Genomic DNA, 16686 nt, shown 5'->3' with positions numbered 1-16686 from the left:
AACTTGTAAAAAGTAAAATTACAAGAGTATTGGCACTCAAATATACCCAAGTACCAAAAGTAAAAATACTTGTTATGGCCCATTTCAGAGTCATATTACATTATGGGTTATCATTTCTGATGTATTAATGGGTATATAACATTGTGGAAAGGTGCAACTTATTTAGATTATTTTCTATACTTCTGCTGGATTTCTTAAACTATAATTCAATGTTTTAAGAATTAAGTGTATGTTTATTTAAATTTCATGGTAGCTAATAATCTTTATCTATTAAGAAACTAAAGCTGTCAAATATATGTAGTTAATTAAGATGCACCATATTGGCTTCTAAAATGTGGTGGAATGAAAGTGTAACGTAGCATAAAAATAGAAATACAAGTATCTCAAACACCCGAGTAGACATACTTCTTATCATTCTACCACAGATTTTACGTTTGTCCTTTATAGTCCGACGTCCTGCCAAGCAATAAGCTGAAGGGCTTCATGTTGTTCTTCTCAGGACATACAGGATGCCATGCCCTCCAACTCCCCATTCCTTGAATGCCAGATGGTAATATGGTGTAATTGAAGTGTGAGCTACAGGTTCATGAGACTCCTCTGTACTTCCAATATAAGAGGGGGGAGAGATTACTAGTCCCTGCTAGTTTCATGATCATGATGCCATGACATGGCAAGATGAAGAAGAATGAGAAAGGTCAAGAGCTCCAGAGATGAAGGTAAAGCAGATGGGTAACAGCGGTGTCATGTTTGAAAAGATCAAGACCTTTCAGGGAGCATAAGACCTCTCTACATATAAAATATAGGTAAATAGATTAATATAGACATAAAATGCACAACAAATCCCACAGAATCATAAGGCTCTTGCTAGTGCTGGGTCCCTGTGGTGAGGCTGCTCTAAAATGTGTGGAAAGCAGTGACATGAAGTCTGACCCACCAGATGTAGACTGTGGGAGGCAGGAGATTTGCTCTTTAACCACCGTTCAATTATTATAAAACCGGTGGTGTCATGAATGTATTTATTCACATACCTGCAGATGTATTGCATAGTCTTACTGGAGGATTGCTTTAAAGGGCACAACATAGAACTCAGACCATATAGAACTTAAAGTTGTGCCGGAATGAGTCCTAAAACCTGGAAAAGACTTCATAACATTTGACCACTTCCGGTTCCCTTGTCTCTGAGTTTTTTGACGTGTTTGTGTTTAGAAGCCTGAAATAAGGTCTGTGGTTAAAACAAGCTTACAAGAGTTTCACATTTTGTTCAACAACATAAAATACATTAGTAAATACTCCACTGGCGAATGTCCGAAGCTTCTGTGTGTCATAACAAATGACCAAGTAAGAAAACATAATTTCATCACGCCGAATATTAGCCGCCTTTAGCTTAGCGGTGGTGATGCGCAGCCATGTGACTGTGATGTAGTTTGTTTATAGCCTAATATTAGATTTGTGCTTCTGCCGAGTGCAGTTGCGCTACAAAAGTCAAAGTTGTGTTACCAAATGTAGATTATCCTTCTGAACAAAACATGTTAAGTATCATAATCGGTGTTGGCCACAAACATGCAAAATTCCCACATCCAATGCTTTTTGTCCAGGGAACCCTTGCGACTTCCTGGTTGGCCTACAGAAATACACCGCTCTATAACACATGGCAACATCCAAGGACGTCAGGGTTACTACTTTGTTGATTAGGAGATCACAGCAGGTGTTATTAAGGCCCCTAAATCTACCACTAAATACTGCTGTTACACTGATGTTCAAGTGCCTCATGTGGACGCGTAAGGTTTATTTCTGATGTCATGCACAACAGAAAACACTGAACGGAGACAGGATATGTTAAAAGCATGTTTATCTCCGGTTCAAGCCATTGCCAGAAACATCAGGCGGCATTATCCTCTTATCTGCATGCGACTGTTTTGCAAAAAAAGTGTTGCTGAACCTTCAGTTAAGCACCCAAAACAATTGAGATTGTTTTAAAATATATACATGCTGAATCGTTTTTCTCCCGGCCAGATGGATAAAAGGTGCAGCCGGACATTTCTCCAGCCCCGTGGAGAACTAAATAGATCTGGTTTTGACTAAGAAGCCTATGTAGCACCGAGCAGCCCCTGAGAAAGACAGCCGAATAAATGTAATGAAAACTTAATGCATTTCAGAAGCTATCTATATTGCAATCTGACAAAACCAAATGAGAAGTAGTGACTCTCAAGAAACACTGTGCCACTGAAGGAATTGATGAACCAGATTTAATTAGTTACTCAGTGACTCATTATTAAGTGGACTGGCACTAAAGGCCTCAGTATGTCTCAAATTAAATTGGCATGAGGAGAGTGGATGAGTTCATTATTGAGTCACCCGGTGTGATAATCCTATCATCCGACGCCCTGCTCAGACGTCGCATTACCCCAAGTCCTTTGTGATCTGATGGACAGCTCTATGTGTGAGTGCAAGTAAGACTAACAAGATCCTTTTGATCAGACCTCATTCAGTGGAGGTCTCTACACGGCTCGGTTATTTTAGCACCGTGTACGCTAATGGGTCCTGGGGCACAATTTAGGTAAGCCTACTCCGCTTACATCATGTGCATTGGTGGAAATTCGATCTAATTAACAGCTTTGTCCACATATGAGTGGTTCTGTAATGCATAGGGCTACAAGATAATCCTGACGCGCCTGGTCTCCTAAATCTGGTGGTTTTTGTGCAGGTAAATGGTCTGCAAAGGCTTAGATCCCAGAGTTCCCTCCAGAGAGAGCTTCAGTTCAGACGTTGTATCCAACAACCATTAGAAGGACTCCCAAAAAGTGTTATTCAGACTTTCATGGTCGCCATAGGATTAACCCCAATGACTTTGGTGATCCGTGACTAAACCTGTAGTGCCACCAGCAGGTTGAAGGTTTTAATATCCACAGAAATATCTCAACATCTACTGAATCAGCTCATCCTTTTGTAGAGGTCTTTATGAATCCTTATTTTGGAGATCTTTGGACTTTTCTTCGAGTGCCACAATAAGGTTTTGATGTGAGTTTCATAGTACTGTCCCACTATCAGAGCTTCCCACTCTCGCTTCAATGCTTCTCTGATTTTTTTCCAGGTATTGTGTCGCTCATCTCTCTGGTGATCCTCTCCTACGACCGCTACAGCACTCTGACTGTTTACAACAAGCGTGGGCCAGACTACCGAAAGCCCCTGCTGGCCGTTGGTGGCTCCTGGTTGTACTCCTTGTTCTGGACGGTGCCCCCTCTGCTGGGATGGAGCAGCTACGGCATCGAGGGGGCGGGAACCAGCTGCTCCGTGTCCTGGACGGTCAAAACGGCCCAGTCGCATGCTTACATCATCTGCCTCTTCATTTTCTGCCTGGGTATACCCATCCTGGTGATGATCTACTGCTATAGCAGGCTGTTATGGGCAGTCAAACAGGTATGGAGACATTAAAGTCTGACTGTTTATGTTGTTTTCCTGTCTAAAGGCAAAACCAAACAAATTTACTCGAAGCAATCCCCCTCAACCATAATATAACTAGTACAAACTCTAGGCTTCAAAGAGGAATACAAATATTTATGAGTTAACTTTCACGAAGAACAGCAGGTGGTTAGCTTCAATTTATTTAGAACTCCAACAGTATCCAGAGGGTTTCACAACATCAATGGAAAGCCTTTCAAACGTGAGGTACACAAAAAGCATTCTCAACTAGCAGCCTGATAAAACAAAGTCATGCATTTAGGTGCCTAAGGGGTTGGCATTGAAGTGGAGGAAGAAGAAGCAACCACACGTCTTTTGATTGAATATTAATACACTATCTTCAATATATTTCATACAGACTTCACCCTCTAAACGACCTATACGACTATGTTTCTATGGGAACACAGTGTGCACGTTTCACACCTGCTTCTGGTCTTTTCTGGCACCAGGAAATATCCAGAAAAACCATCCTCTGCCGGGAACACTGCCAGAGGGAGCCTCCTCTCCCTCCTGGGTTGGCATGTGAGTCTCTCGTGATAAATCCCAAAATAGAATCAAATACCCCTAAGAGATTTATATCAGCGTATGTTTTGCTGGAGGTTTGACCACGTCAGAATTTTCCCATGCACCTGTAAGTAAGTGAAACTGTGCCAGAAATCACTACTCTGCTTCTGCACCACTTTATATCTTTCAAATACCTGAAATGAAAGAATTAGGATGCAATACAAAAAAACTACTGCCCTGAACACAACTTTGTAACAATGCGCTGCTCCAATACCAATAAGAGATGGTGTTTGCACGTGTCACTGTCATGCACATTTCACGTATCTATTGCAGTGACTGGTGCATTGGGTTTTGGGGAGAGATTTACCTGCTAGGTTAAGTGGGTTAAATCATTTGCACTCCCAGGGATATAGAATGTATATTCCTGAGAGCATAAGGGATGAGCAGGGCAGGGGATTATCCCAGAATTATGCTGTGATCAGCTGCAGGGACAAAGGCTAATACCACTCAGACATCTTCTTACTCACAAAGATAATAAACCACTCCTGACTCCTAAGAGGGAGGAGGGGTTGCTGCTATCCAGCTGCACAGGTCTAATGTCTCTGGGATGTTCCTCCAATAGTCCGTCTTATCCTGACTGCTAGGTGGTTCCTTTTAAAAGGAAATCTCATCTCTCTGCACAACCTTCCCGTATCAATAAGCAGCTATGGCAAAGTGCCTTCACCTATGATGAAAACGATGTGGGTCACCTTTGTTGATTTGTTTTCAGTTCAGTCCTATTTTCTTTTTTTCTCAGGCGTTATTTGAACCACTTGTGCTGTCCTAAAAATTGATCACCACAGTCATTTAGCACACTTACCTTCCTTTTTAGGCATAACATAATTAGAGCTAAAGGTTTCCCGTCATGTTGACTCACAGTGTAATTGATTTGGTGCAATTAAAAGCACAGTTTAAAAGCTCCAGTTGTTTACGTTTCAACAAAGGGAAACTGGATTTTCTCCCAACGGTAAGGTCACACAGTGTTTGATGCTTATGAAACAACCTGTTGTCTTCGAAAATGAATCTTTTTCTAAAGGCTTTAAGAAGCAGCTCTGTCTCTGCAGCATTCAAATTGAACCAACCCACAAAATATCAACACAGAAAGCAGATTCTTTCTACAAGATAAAGAATATTGCAAATCTGAAATGACATAACAAACGTATTTCATACGATGACTCATTCCTCACATAGCAGATGTTATATACTGTACATTCCTGTAGAAATATAGGGTGTATTTAAGGGATTGTGCCGTGAGATCCAGTCTAGCCTTGGCTGCTTAAGCTGGCCTTTATTGTGTTTTTATAAAGTAGGCCTACCTGTTCTAGTAAAGAGATTTATATCTTTGAGCAAGGATTAATGCACATTTTTTCAAGTCTGTCTTATAATAATAATAATAATGCTTCAAACCAAGCATACACTGACAGCTTTGTTCCTCCTCGAGCATACAGAGAGATCCATTCCTTTGAGCAATATCAATTTGAGTGTTGGTTGGCAAACTCCTCAGCCATTTTTTCTATGCAACAATCACAGCCTCATTCAGTCTTGTCAGTGCAAGGTTTCCCTTCATGTGGATGCTTCCACTCTCCACCATATTTTGTTGAAATGACATTCAACAACACACCCGACTGTGAAATTAGGCTATAATTTGCTGTTCAGTAAAAAACAGCAATGTTGAGGATTTTTATGAAATGGTTATACAGTTTGATTGGAGCTGAAAAGGCTTTGCTCTTTGAGGAAGCGCTCTGGAAACATCACAGCAGCAACAATTCGGCGGGGAAAACAAATCCCCTGTATGCAAAAAAAACCCTGCATATCTGATCAACAACATGAGAAGCTCTGCAAATAGAGAGGTCGTGGTGGGTGAGTGACATGCAGCATCAGACCCTATCTGCAGAGTGAATAAGGGAAGCGGAGTATGAATATGATTGGTTGTCATTCTCCAGCTCATATCCAGGTAGCTGGTCAATGAGTCACTGAATGTGAAACATGAGTGAAAAAGCTGACCTGCTAATCCAAGCTCAAATTTTCAACTGAACTGATCATGCATGTATCTTCGGGCTTGGGGAGTGACGGATAACATGTAACCAGATTACTTAACAGGAACTTACAGTCAGGGTTTAGGCAGGAGGTTGGACCCAAATGCAGTAAGAGAGGGAGGCAGGAATAGATTAAAGAAAACACAAAACAAAGAGGACAAGGCAAACCAAATCAAAATAATGGATTGAGTACAGACCAGGTGTGGGAATCAGGGGAAGAAGCATGAGCACGAACACTAGGAATCAGGCAGGTACGAAATTCACCACACGTCAAGGCCCGACAGGAACAAAGATGGCAAACTGACTCTAAAGACAAGGGAAGACAGGTCTATAAACAAGACTAATCACAGAGACAAGACACAGCTGGGGAGGGAAGGCAAAACACTGAGGCTTCAGTTGAACCCAATCAGGTAATCAAACAGAGACAGGAAGTGAAAAGAATGAAAGTTAATGTAACAGGACATTAAACACTAAGTTCAAAAGGATATAATGAGATTTGAGGACTTTCCTAAAATTACTGAAATGATTACTATAAAAAGAGCATATTACATTTGTTGTAAAAGAAGACATTGTATTGCTTCTGTGTCAGCTGTGCTGTTCTGTAGGCTAATACCTTAATCTATACTCCTGCTGCTTGAATTTGCTTCATGGTTTTCACCTTCTTTGGTTAATTTCCTTTTTTTAATTCAGTATGTGAACCTATATGTTCATAGAATACTCAGCTAAACTGTATGTATTAAACTAAAATGATTCATTTTCTGTAAGTCTGATTGTATTTCAGCTTTAACTGTAGTATGTGCTCATGTAGCTGTGCTTAATGAAAGGCAGGTTTTTCCTCTTGATAAAAATGCTAAGACACATTTTTTAGACAAAAATACCTTTGTTTCTTCTTTTCTAAGGTAAAATTGTTCTGTTATGTTATATAATTCACTTAGGAACAAAGATGGAGCGGCAGATTGAGAGCTTTGCCTTCTGGATGAGCTCTCTCTTCATCAAAGCAGAGCGCCAGAAGCAAAGCTCTCAATCTACCGGTCTATCCTCTTCCATACCCTCACCTATGGTCCTGAAGGATGGGCCATGACTGGAAGAACGAGATTGTGATTACAAGCAGCCGAAATGGGTTGAAAAATGGAAGGATGGATGGATATAATATACTGTAAACAACATATAATGGATATTTTCTTTCTCTTGTTGCCTTTTTATTGGCATTGCATTTGATATTGAGGTAATCCAAAAGCAATGGAACACAGTCAGGTTACATTTCTCTTTATATTTGATAGTTTACATTAGGTTACTGATTACTTTTTTTAGAGGTAACTAGAAATTGTAATGCAATAAAGTTGCCCTCTCAACCCTGGTTACGTGAGGATATCGCGCAGCCACTTAGGGTTCAAGCGAATCTATTTTAAAGTGTGTTATCTCAACCCAAAGTAAAATCTATGAGCTGAGTGACAGCAGGCGGAGGCCAGCGGGAGATGTGCATTGGACCATACAATGCATAAGTAAACCCAGAAGCTAGAATTCAGCACTTAGGGATTAATCTTTATTAAAGTGCACGGACATCCATCTGGAAACCCTCACGGCAAAAAGACTCTTGTGGCAAGAGATATTATTTTGGGGGTTTAAGTGTAGCCAGCGATTAACCTGACCCAGTCACAGATACAACATTCAGTACGCTTTGTTGGAATAATGGAGGACCTTCTTACCTTCAGGTTACTATCATTGACCTGGAGGTTTTTCTCTTAACATTTTCTGACTACTCTCTGTTGGTTGAGATATCCAACATGATGTGTTTCGTTATTACACGGCCTAGTTGAATGCTCGATTTTGATTGGTCTATCTGGACATTCCGCTAACAGACCACTGCTAAGGAGAACAGACCGCTGCTAAGCAGGATCAAGGGACGTCATATCAATCAGTCTGGTCAATTGAACGTCAGCTGTAGATAACAGACATTAGTTTTCTCCATCAGAAAACACCAAGGATTGTTTGATGGGAAGCTTGTCGTGAGTTTTCTATTGTGTGGCAGTTTTTTATTGAATCAAGCAGGTTTTTATGTTGGGATTCGGCTGTAAAATATCCATCTGATATGGCAACACAGTCAACAGCCCGAGTAACAATTTCAGACGCAATAAATCAAACTGGGATTAAGAGAACAAACTATGACCAGATTGTTTTACAATAGGCCGGTTTACAAGCTAATAACAAGCTGAAGTGTTTATCGAGTAATTGTCAGACGATAAACAATGGGTAGTGGGATTTCATTTTGGCCGATGCTTTCCTCCTCCTTTGCTCCCCAAACAAACTGATTACAGCTCATGCCTGCTTGAACATGATTGGTCGTTACTCCTTGGACTATATTGCCTACTTTTTTCCACATAAATGCAGAATCTGTTCATAAAGATTAACGGGGCTAATTTTCGAGTCAACAAACGTTTATATGATAGCTCCATGGAACTGGTAGAGTGCTCCATTTATTTGCCAATGCATGCAGCAAAAATGCTCCTTTCATTTCCCTGTGATGATGAATGACAGGACAATTATTGCATTCAATCCAATTTTGTTACAAGCAGAGGGAACAGTGAATTATATGTTCAATTTGACTCCTCTGCATGAGTAATTACCTGATGTTATTAAAAAAAAATCACATGTATTAACAGAGCTGAGCTGAGCTCCAGCTGCCGCGGGTCCTGCTGAATCCCCTGGTGGTCGTTGAAACTGAGGATCATTTGCATCAAGTGTGCACGAGTCTTTAATGAGGTTGTGAAAACGCACTGGGCTCAGCGGTGTCATGAAGTGACGCTGTTTGCCAACTCTTGCATCCACAAGAGCAGAAGGGTGAAGAAAGGGAGAATAAAGAGAGCCTTCTGTGAGAGGAGATCCACAGAATGTAAAGATAACTTTAATTGGATTAGGATTAAGATACAGATTAATCCACTTGAAAAATACATTTCAAAAGACAAAAAGCAAGAGTGGATCAGTTAAATGTGTATACTGATGAAACGGGAGAGATATTGCACACCCTTGGTGTCAAATTGGTTTTAATGATTCAATTAATTACACTTTTATTTTTTATTTGCACCAATAAAGTACAATATCAACGTAGGGGAGTCCTGCTTCATTACATACCTGATGCAGGACCTTATTTAAAAACCTGTATTGTTTTTAAAGCGTTTATCTACACCAACATCAATCAATTATGGGAACTCGAGGTAATATAATGCATAATATACAAATTATTAAATATTTTAAGCTTCATATTTGTATGTTGGAGGAGCGAGGAGGGTCAGCTGCAGGTTTTATTAGCACCGCTGTTAGGTTTCATGTGGATGAAATGACTGCTGTGTTTCCTGTGGTGAAGACAGACGCTATGCATTGTCCTTTCTACACATTCAGTGATTGTTCACATAATTACCTTGGTGTCGCCTTTACATGTCTTCCATCCATCTGCCCTACTGTCTCTAATGTTGTCAGGCAGATTAAGGAGCACATATTATACTCATTTTCAGCTTCATATTTGCATTTTGTGGGACATGTCTCCATGCTTTAATGTTCAAAAAGCTCTTTATTTTTCTCATACTGCCTGTGCAGCAGCACCTCTTTTCACCCTCCGTCTGAAACCAGAGCCCAGTCTGCTCTGATTGGTTAGCTGGTTGGCTCTGTTGTGATTGGTCAACCGCTAAGTGATGTCCCGCCCCTTAGCCTATCACATACAATGTGTTGGAGCGCTAGCCAATAGAAATGTTTCATAGTGATGTCACTATGTTACGGGACCAAACAAAGGACTCCAATAGAGGTGTTTCAGGCAGGGGAGGGAGTGTGGGGGAGAGAAACTCCCTCTGAAGGGACCTTTGGGATTTTATTGCATACCATTTTGATTCACAAAAAAACCTACATAATTCTACAGGAACGGGATAACCCCAAAAAGCATAATAGGGCCCCTTTAAAAGTAAGCCACTGTTATACTTGGGGAAATATTATTATTCAATCATGATTGGCAATCTTGAAAACAGAACAACAAGACAAAACACAAGCACAGATCAAGTTTTTTTGTATTGAGCAAAAAACTGAAGTGTGTTCAGCAGGAAGCAATCAGTGCAGCGTCTGAATGCTTTTGTTGCCACTTTTCACAAGACTGCATTGTTCTTGAAGAAGGCTTAAGGGTCGGAATGTAAATTGAATAAAAGAGAAAAGCACGTCGAGACCAATTAAAAAGTTCATTAATAATGCTTTTCCTGAACCTCAGATGATGAAATTAATTAGTACTTTTTCACATCTTTCTGTCTCTGAAGAATGCATAATAGCTTGTGCATTAAACGAATCTTGGATTTCAGCACACAAATTCAGACTTTATAAAAACGTGTGTAGGTTTAAGCCTCCCAGTGCAGGGAAATGAGAGGAAATTACTAGCTGCCAAGAGAGTGATACTTAAATTGATGCTGTCACCATCTGACAGAAAAGTATTTAAAGTCAAAGGAGCACTTCAGGAATAAGGGAAATAGCCCTTTAGATGACTAAAGCTTCACTTTGTGCCCTGATTCTTTTTCACAGGTGGGTAAGATTAGAAAAACTGCAGCGCGGAGGAGAGAGTACCACATCCTGTTTATGGTTCTGACCACAGCCGCCTGCTACATGCTGTGCTGGATGCCTTACGGCGTCGTGGCCATGATGGCAACATTCGGGCCGCCAAACATCATCAGTCCTGTGGCCAGCGTGGTACCCTCACTCCTGGCCAAGAGCAGCACGGTCATCAACCCTCTCATCTACATACTCATGAATAAACAGGTGAGTCAGCAGCAGGAGCGTTCAACACGTACAACAGCTTTATTTACACAGTAAAAAAAGACAAATTACCACAGCTGAAATCATACAAATGGTCTATTTAAATATCAATTCAAGTGTAAGAAGAGAATTCACTGACAAATAAAACTCAAGGAGAACACCCCAAGGCTGTTTAGGAGTGAGGCGCTCACTCTCGTTATGGATGCTTCTTTATCTCTTCACTGCAGGAGTTAGATGTAGAAAAAAAACCTTCAATGTTGAACAATCCTTTAGAGGCAGTGTGGTGCACAAATTCCCACAATTCAGTAAAATCATCTAATGAAAAATAGGCCTCAAGGGAAGAGTGGATAGAAAGAGGCTGAGAGGGCAAACGTTATAAACAATGTCTGCAAATAGGTTCTCATCTCACTGAACTGTTGCAGCACACTGTCTGGGATTTAATTCTGGCAATCAAATTGTTAATTAAATTCCACTTCAATCATCACAGAGAGGAGCATTAGCACCTGCTATTACTCTCATTGCACCCGGCTAAGACATAATTAAAGATGGGATTTGGCACAATATTCAGAAGCGAAGATGAAGTTGCCAAAATGCATTGCACTGAATCAAATGCTCCCCGGGAATTACTAATAGCTGCACTGCAGCTTAATGGGATTTCCCTGTCCACAAGCATGCACTAATATCCGCAAAACACCACTAAAAAAAAACACATATAGCATAATCGCCTCTCACAACATTAATGACAATGGTGCCTACTCGCAGCACGGCACAGCACAGACAGTTTGAGACTCTTAGCCCTGATCCTGATTTGCATGCTCTGTGCACTGAAAAGTAATCCAAGTTTCTGGAAATATACATGTACAATATGTTCAGGGTGTTTGCACCTTCAGTGTGTTACAATCACAAGCAGTTAAACATCTGATCATTACCTGGACAAAAGAACCTAAGACCTACAGCTCAGCTGGAAACATGATTCAAAATGAATGATATATCTCCTTAAGCTTCACAATGATCTGTTAAGACTGTTTATTAAATCTCTGTTATAGTCCTTTCATAGTTTCCGACTTTACCAGGTTCCTTATTTCACAACTCTTCTTATGACATGCCAGACAATCCACCTGAAACTGGGGCTGGGTATCAAACCTCTCCACTGTTAGCATTTTAAAATGTTCAACAACTGAGTATTAAAACTCTCGATCAGGGCTGGGCGATAAAATCAAATACTTATCGTGAGACCGACTGTTTTTACACAATCTATTCTGCTTTCTGGCCATATAAGATTTACAACATTTTACATCAATGTGATGAAATACCTTCGTCATGTTTGTAATTCACTGAATTAGTCATTCCCATCTGGTTATTTTATCTACACCATCTGTTGCCAGTTATAGTAAACCTAGCTAAATGTAATACTATATAATGAAACAGCCTGTATTTATGACGGTAACGATCCAATATGAGATGATTTGATCTCATTTCATGGTCATTTTGGACGCTGTAGTTTATGGCTATGTTAAATTGATGATGTTTAATTGAAGAACATTATAGAGATATCTATATTCTTATAATTTCACACATTTATTTTATTTCTATTTCTTTTTTTAGCAGTTTGTACCATATGAACTAGCAACCAGGTGTAGTTTCCAATCAGAATTTCCAGAAAATGTATTTAAAAATGATACGCAGTATATCAAATTTGCAATATAAAATACCATAATAGGTTTACTTATGAATTGTATTGCCCACCCTGACTGTCAAGTATCAAAATTGGTGCCAAATACTTGTTCAGGTAGTTTCTTTTTACTTTTGATCGGGTGTTTGCCCAGTTATAAAAATGTTCTTGGTTAAAAAAATGAGAAAAGCATTGTTTTGGTATCAGCAAAGTATTTGTTTTCTGTCTGACTGATACAGTTCAGGTGATACCCAGCCCTACTCTACATCAATGTTAAGCCCTAGTATCATCTACACATTATTAGTACTTCTATTACTACTTCTACTGTTACTCTGAAGCCATCTAATTCAACATACATCAGGATATTCAAAAAGCAACATTTCCGAGACACGTTTTCACATCTTATATCAATCTACAACCAATGGCACAAGAACATTTTGTAGAATAACAATAAAAATCTCTGTTATAGGCAAGATTTTTCTGACTGTCTGCAGCGAAAATCACGACCAATTGTCCTCTCCACACTACAACCTCTAGAGCTCGCCGCAGATGTGGCACTGATTGACTGTAAACGTAAAAAAAGTCATCCTCGCGTGAGACCACGCTAATCTGCTGACATTACCGGTTCAAATTCCCCCTTTATAATGGTCTCCACTTTGAGCTGCCTAAGGTACAACCAAGTATCAAGAGGATTCAGGAAATATGAGACATTTATAGTCATAGGAAATGAGCTTCTGGCTCTTTCATGACAAAGAAATACCCCCGCACATACGCAGGCTACATGGACTGCAGTGGTGAGCTCCAGGGAGGGTTTTTCCCCAAGTGGGGAAATTACATTCAATAACGAGTGAACTAACCGACCGTCGAGAAACAGGGGCGGGAGATTGCTGAAGCAGGGTGGAGAATACTGCTGACTTCAGCAATATCTACTGTGTCACACCTCTCACTGCAATTAAACTCCATGATCCTGCAGTCCCGGTATGAAGCTGGATTGCAAGTACCTGAACAAACACAAGGCGACCCGAGGAGAGTGTTCAGGCGGCCACTAGGCACAGGGTTCCCGCTGTTCGGCTGGCCACATTTACTTTAATAAAAATGGGAGTGTGAAGTGAACCCGGGTCCTTCCTCCCGGTGGGATTTTAAAGTGAAAGACAGGCTTCTTAACAGAATGATTATCCATCCCAAAGTGTGAACAAGGAGCGGCAGGTTGGCATGCACAGGAGAATAATTAAGCAGTGAGTGTGAAAGAAGCCCCTTCCTTACAGCACTAATCAACTTATTTCACAAGAAGATGTCAGGGGAATGTCAAACAGGCGATAAAATACTGAGTAAAATGACGGTGGTGACACCTCAACTTCATCTTTGCCAACACATCAAAATTATCCGTAACACCCGGCAGGCTCCTGTTGCTGCGTGTGTGTTTGTGTGTTGATGTATGACATTCAGCGTGGATGACTTCTTTGTTTATTCACAACCCTTTGGACCAGTAAAAAAGAAAGACTAAAATATCACAAATATCCACTGTTTTGAACAGTGGCATTTCCTTTAAGTGGAGACCCACGCATACTATTGAAAAACACAGAGTTACACCATGGAAACACACCCAGTTATTGAAAATTCACCTCTTCTATCTAAAAACTGATCAGTTGCTACCCTAGTCAGCTCCACCGCTAACGTGGCTCAGCTAAAGCAGAGCGAACATCGTGTCCAGCTCCTTCTTGGAGAGCCTTTGAGGCTGTCTCTGGTCGAGTAAACCAATTTATTGAAGACGAGTTCCTTCAGAAGCCTCCATGTTGATCCCTCCCTGGAGCGCTATGGCTTATGTTCTTCAAGGGTCTAATTTAAAACTTGTAAGCTCCAGCCTCCGTGTCTCCAGTGGCTTTATTGCACCTCTCCCTTAGTCAGCCAGAAAAGGCCGGAGTGTGTGTTTGTTTGGCTCAGAGGGTCACGTTTCATTTCTCAGATGTCACAGTTGACGGTGCTGAAGCCCGGTAGAGTGACCAGCCCCTTCCTCCGGAGGTCACGCTCGGGGCCTGTGTTGATGCGCTGGATCAGGCTCTTCTCGTAGAGCAGGGGGTGGTACGCACCCAGCGTACAGGCGGCGTCGTAATAACGCTCGTGGTAGTGGCACAGGTCCGTCTGCCTCATGGAGGGAATGTACTCGTACACGTGCACCTGCTCGCACAGCGCCATCATCAGGAGGATGCCTGCAATGGCAACACAGAGAGAGAGAGAGAGAGTTCAGGTATTCATGTTGAAAATAATTCCTGAATTTCTTTAAAACCTGTTGATACTCAAACACAAGCTTAAGGAGGAAAAAAGAGGAGCATCAACATAAAGAAATCAATACCTCGTTAGGCGGTAAAAAGCTACATTCTTTTTCCTTCTCTAAATTACATCTATTATCACGAGAGGTTTTGCAGGGTTTGTTTGTTTACATGCACACAGTGTAACATTCACACCTGAAAGCTGCCTAGTATAATCCTTAGGATCTGCAGAGCAGCTAAAAGTTCGACATTCGGGGAAAAGATGTGTGTTTGCTTTCTTGCTTAGAGTGAGATTATGGTATTTGCTCGCTCTATATGATGTTAAAGCCAACAGCTGGTTAGCCTAACTTAGCATGAAGGCTGGAAGCAGATGGGAACTGTTATCCTGGGTGTTCAAAAGTAAAAATATCCATCTGCCAGCACCTAAAAAGCTCACCATTTTTTTTTAAATCGCAACAAAAACTGTGTACAAATAACAGGTGTCAGTTCAACTTCAGGATAGGGACCGAACAGTGAAGTTCATTAAGGATGACAGCTGTTCCTCCCCGTTTCCAGTCTTTATGCTAAAATAAGATAATTGGTTGAGGTCATTATAATAGTTTTTACTGACAGATATGAGATAAGAATACATTTTCTAATTTCACTCGCCAACTGATTTATAAAAAAAGACACACACATGTTTCCAAAATATCACATGCCACCCCTGTGGTGATGAGAGTTGCTGCTTTTCACGAGATCAACCCAGATCCCTGATAGTACATTTTTCTCTTCACACCTCTCACGTTTTTATCGACACGAAGTCGGTCAGTCAGTTCGCCATGAACTCACGCGCCTCTTGCCTTCAGTTTCAACTTCTGCCCACTGCCTTTTCAAATAAACCCATACGTCCAGTTTAGAGTTGATGTAGCTGCCCTACATGTACAGATAAAGCCTAGTATGCAGAGTGCATCAATACTAAAATGCACACGTGATTAAAAGGAGTGTTAAAAATGTATAAGCCTTCCTCAGCATCTGCTCCGTGTTCTCCTTTTAGACAAGCCTTCATCATAAATCTCCGCTGCACAAGGCCGTGTCAGAATCTGTTTCACCGGGCAGTTCAAATGTGCAAATGTGATTATAAGTGCAAATGTGGAGCTGGGTTGTGCATGCACGCTCAGCAGAACCTTCCGTGAGATAAAGATAAAAATAGAAGTGAATGCATAATGCATGAAGAGTTTGCCTGCCTCAGCATGGTAGATTTCATACATTATGGCATGCTGCCAACACACAGAGCAGTCAGCTCCCGTTTTGCTGTTTGTTATCCTTTGTTGCATTTCCCACCACCTTGCTTTTGAACACTGCCGCTGATTTCTGTTTATCACTTCCCTCCCTGATGATTGGTATTCTGCTCGCAACCCTCCTCCTTCTCCATTGTTGCTCTCCAGCATGATCACAATCACAACAAATCACTACGAGCGGGAGCGTCCCTACAGAATCTATAAGCATCTAGTGGACATATAGCCCTTTCTCGACAGCCTGTTGGAAAGCATGATGGCCCTGTGTTGTTTTTCTAATAAGACCGTTCAGGTTGTCCCTCCTATTTTCTCACAATAAATCAACATGCTGATCCATTGTAAATAAACTCACAGCAGAGATAGTTTTTACAGAAAATCAAATAACCCTTTCAAACGCAGCCCGAAAAACATGTTTCAGTAAAATGACATGAGTACATTTCACTCATAAATGCATCATTTGAATATCTTTTCACTTCACTTTGATTTCCAAATTTGCACCTGCAGTTAAGACATAAGAATCCGAACAAAAGCGCCAAAGTATTGGCCTTCGCATTTCAAAAGGCACCCCTGGAAACCACGATGACTCACGCAGGGAACACACGGTTGCGTAGACGCTTCCTCCCATTCTCTTTAGATGGGGTGACGTCAAGCTT

At 40.9% G+C, this 16686-nt stretch overlaps 2 protein-coding genes across 5 annotated transcripts in view; one reads left to right on the top strand and one right to left on the bottom strand.

Annotated features, from left to right (window-relative positions):
* Positions 1 to 16686, top strand: part of tmtops2b (teleost multiple tissue opsin 2b) — a 30706-nt gene that overhangs the window by 9811 nt on the left and 4209 nt on the right. The window contains exons 2-3 of the mRNA XM_063888041.1: positions 3092 to 3417; positions 10590 to 10823. Of these exons, the coding sequence (XP_063744111.1) occupies positions 3092 to 3417; positions 10590 to 10823 (560 nt within the window). The remainder of the gene's footprint in view (positions 1 to 3091; positions 3418 to 10589; positions 10824 to 16686) is intronic.
* st6gal2a (ST6 beta-galactosamide alpha-2,6-sialyltranferase 2a) overlaps positions 10836 to 16686 on the bottom strand; it is a 48726-nt gene continuing 42875 nt past the window's right edge. For all 4 annotated transcript variants that reach the window (XM_063888035.1, XM_063888036.1, XM_063888037.1 and 1 more), the window contains one exon: positions 10836 to 14699. In XM_063888035.1, the coding sequence (XP_063744105.1) occupies positions 14452 to 14699 (248 nt within the window). In that variant the 3' untranslated portion in view covers positions 10836 to 14451. The remainder of the gene's footprint in view (positions 14700 to 16686) is intronic.

Source organism: Eleginops maclovinus, chromosome 7 (assembly GCF_036324505.1).
Source record: "Eleginops maclovinus isolate JMC-PN-2008 ecotype Puerto Natales chromosome 7, JC_Emac_rtc_rv5, whole genome shotgun sequence".
In the NCBI taxonomy this organism is placed as follows: domain Eukaryota; kingdom Metazoa; phylum Chordata; class Actinopteri; order Perciformes; family Eleginopidae; genus Eleginops; species Eleginops maclovinus.
This window is presented reverse-complemented; position numbering and strand designations above follow the sequence as displayed.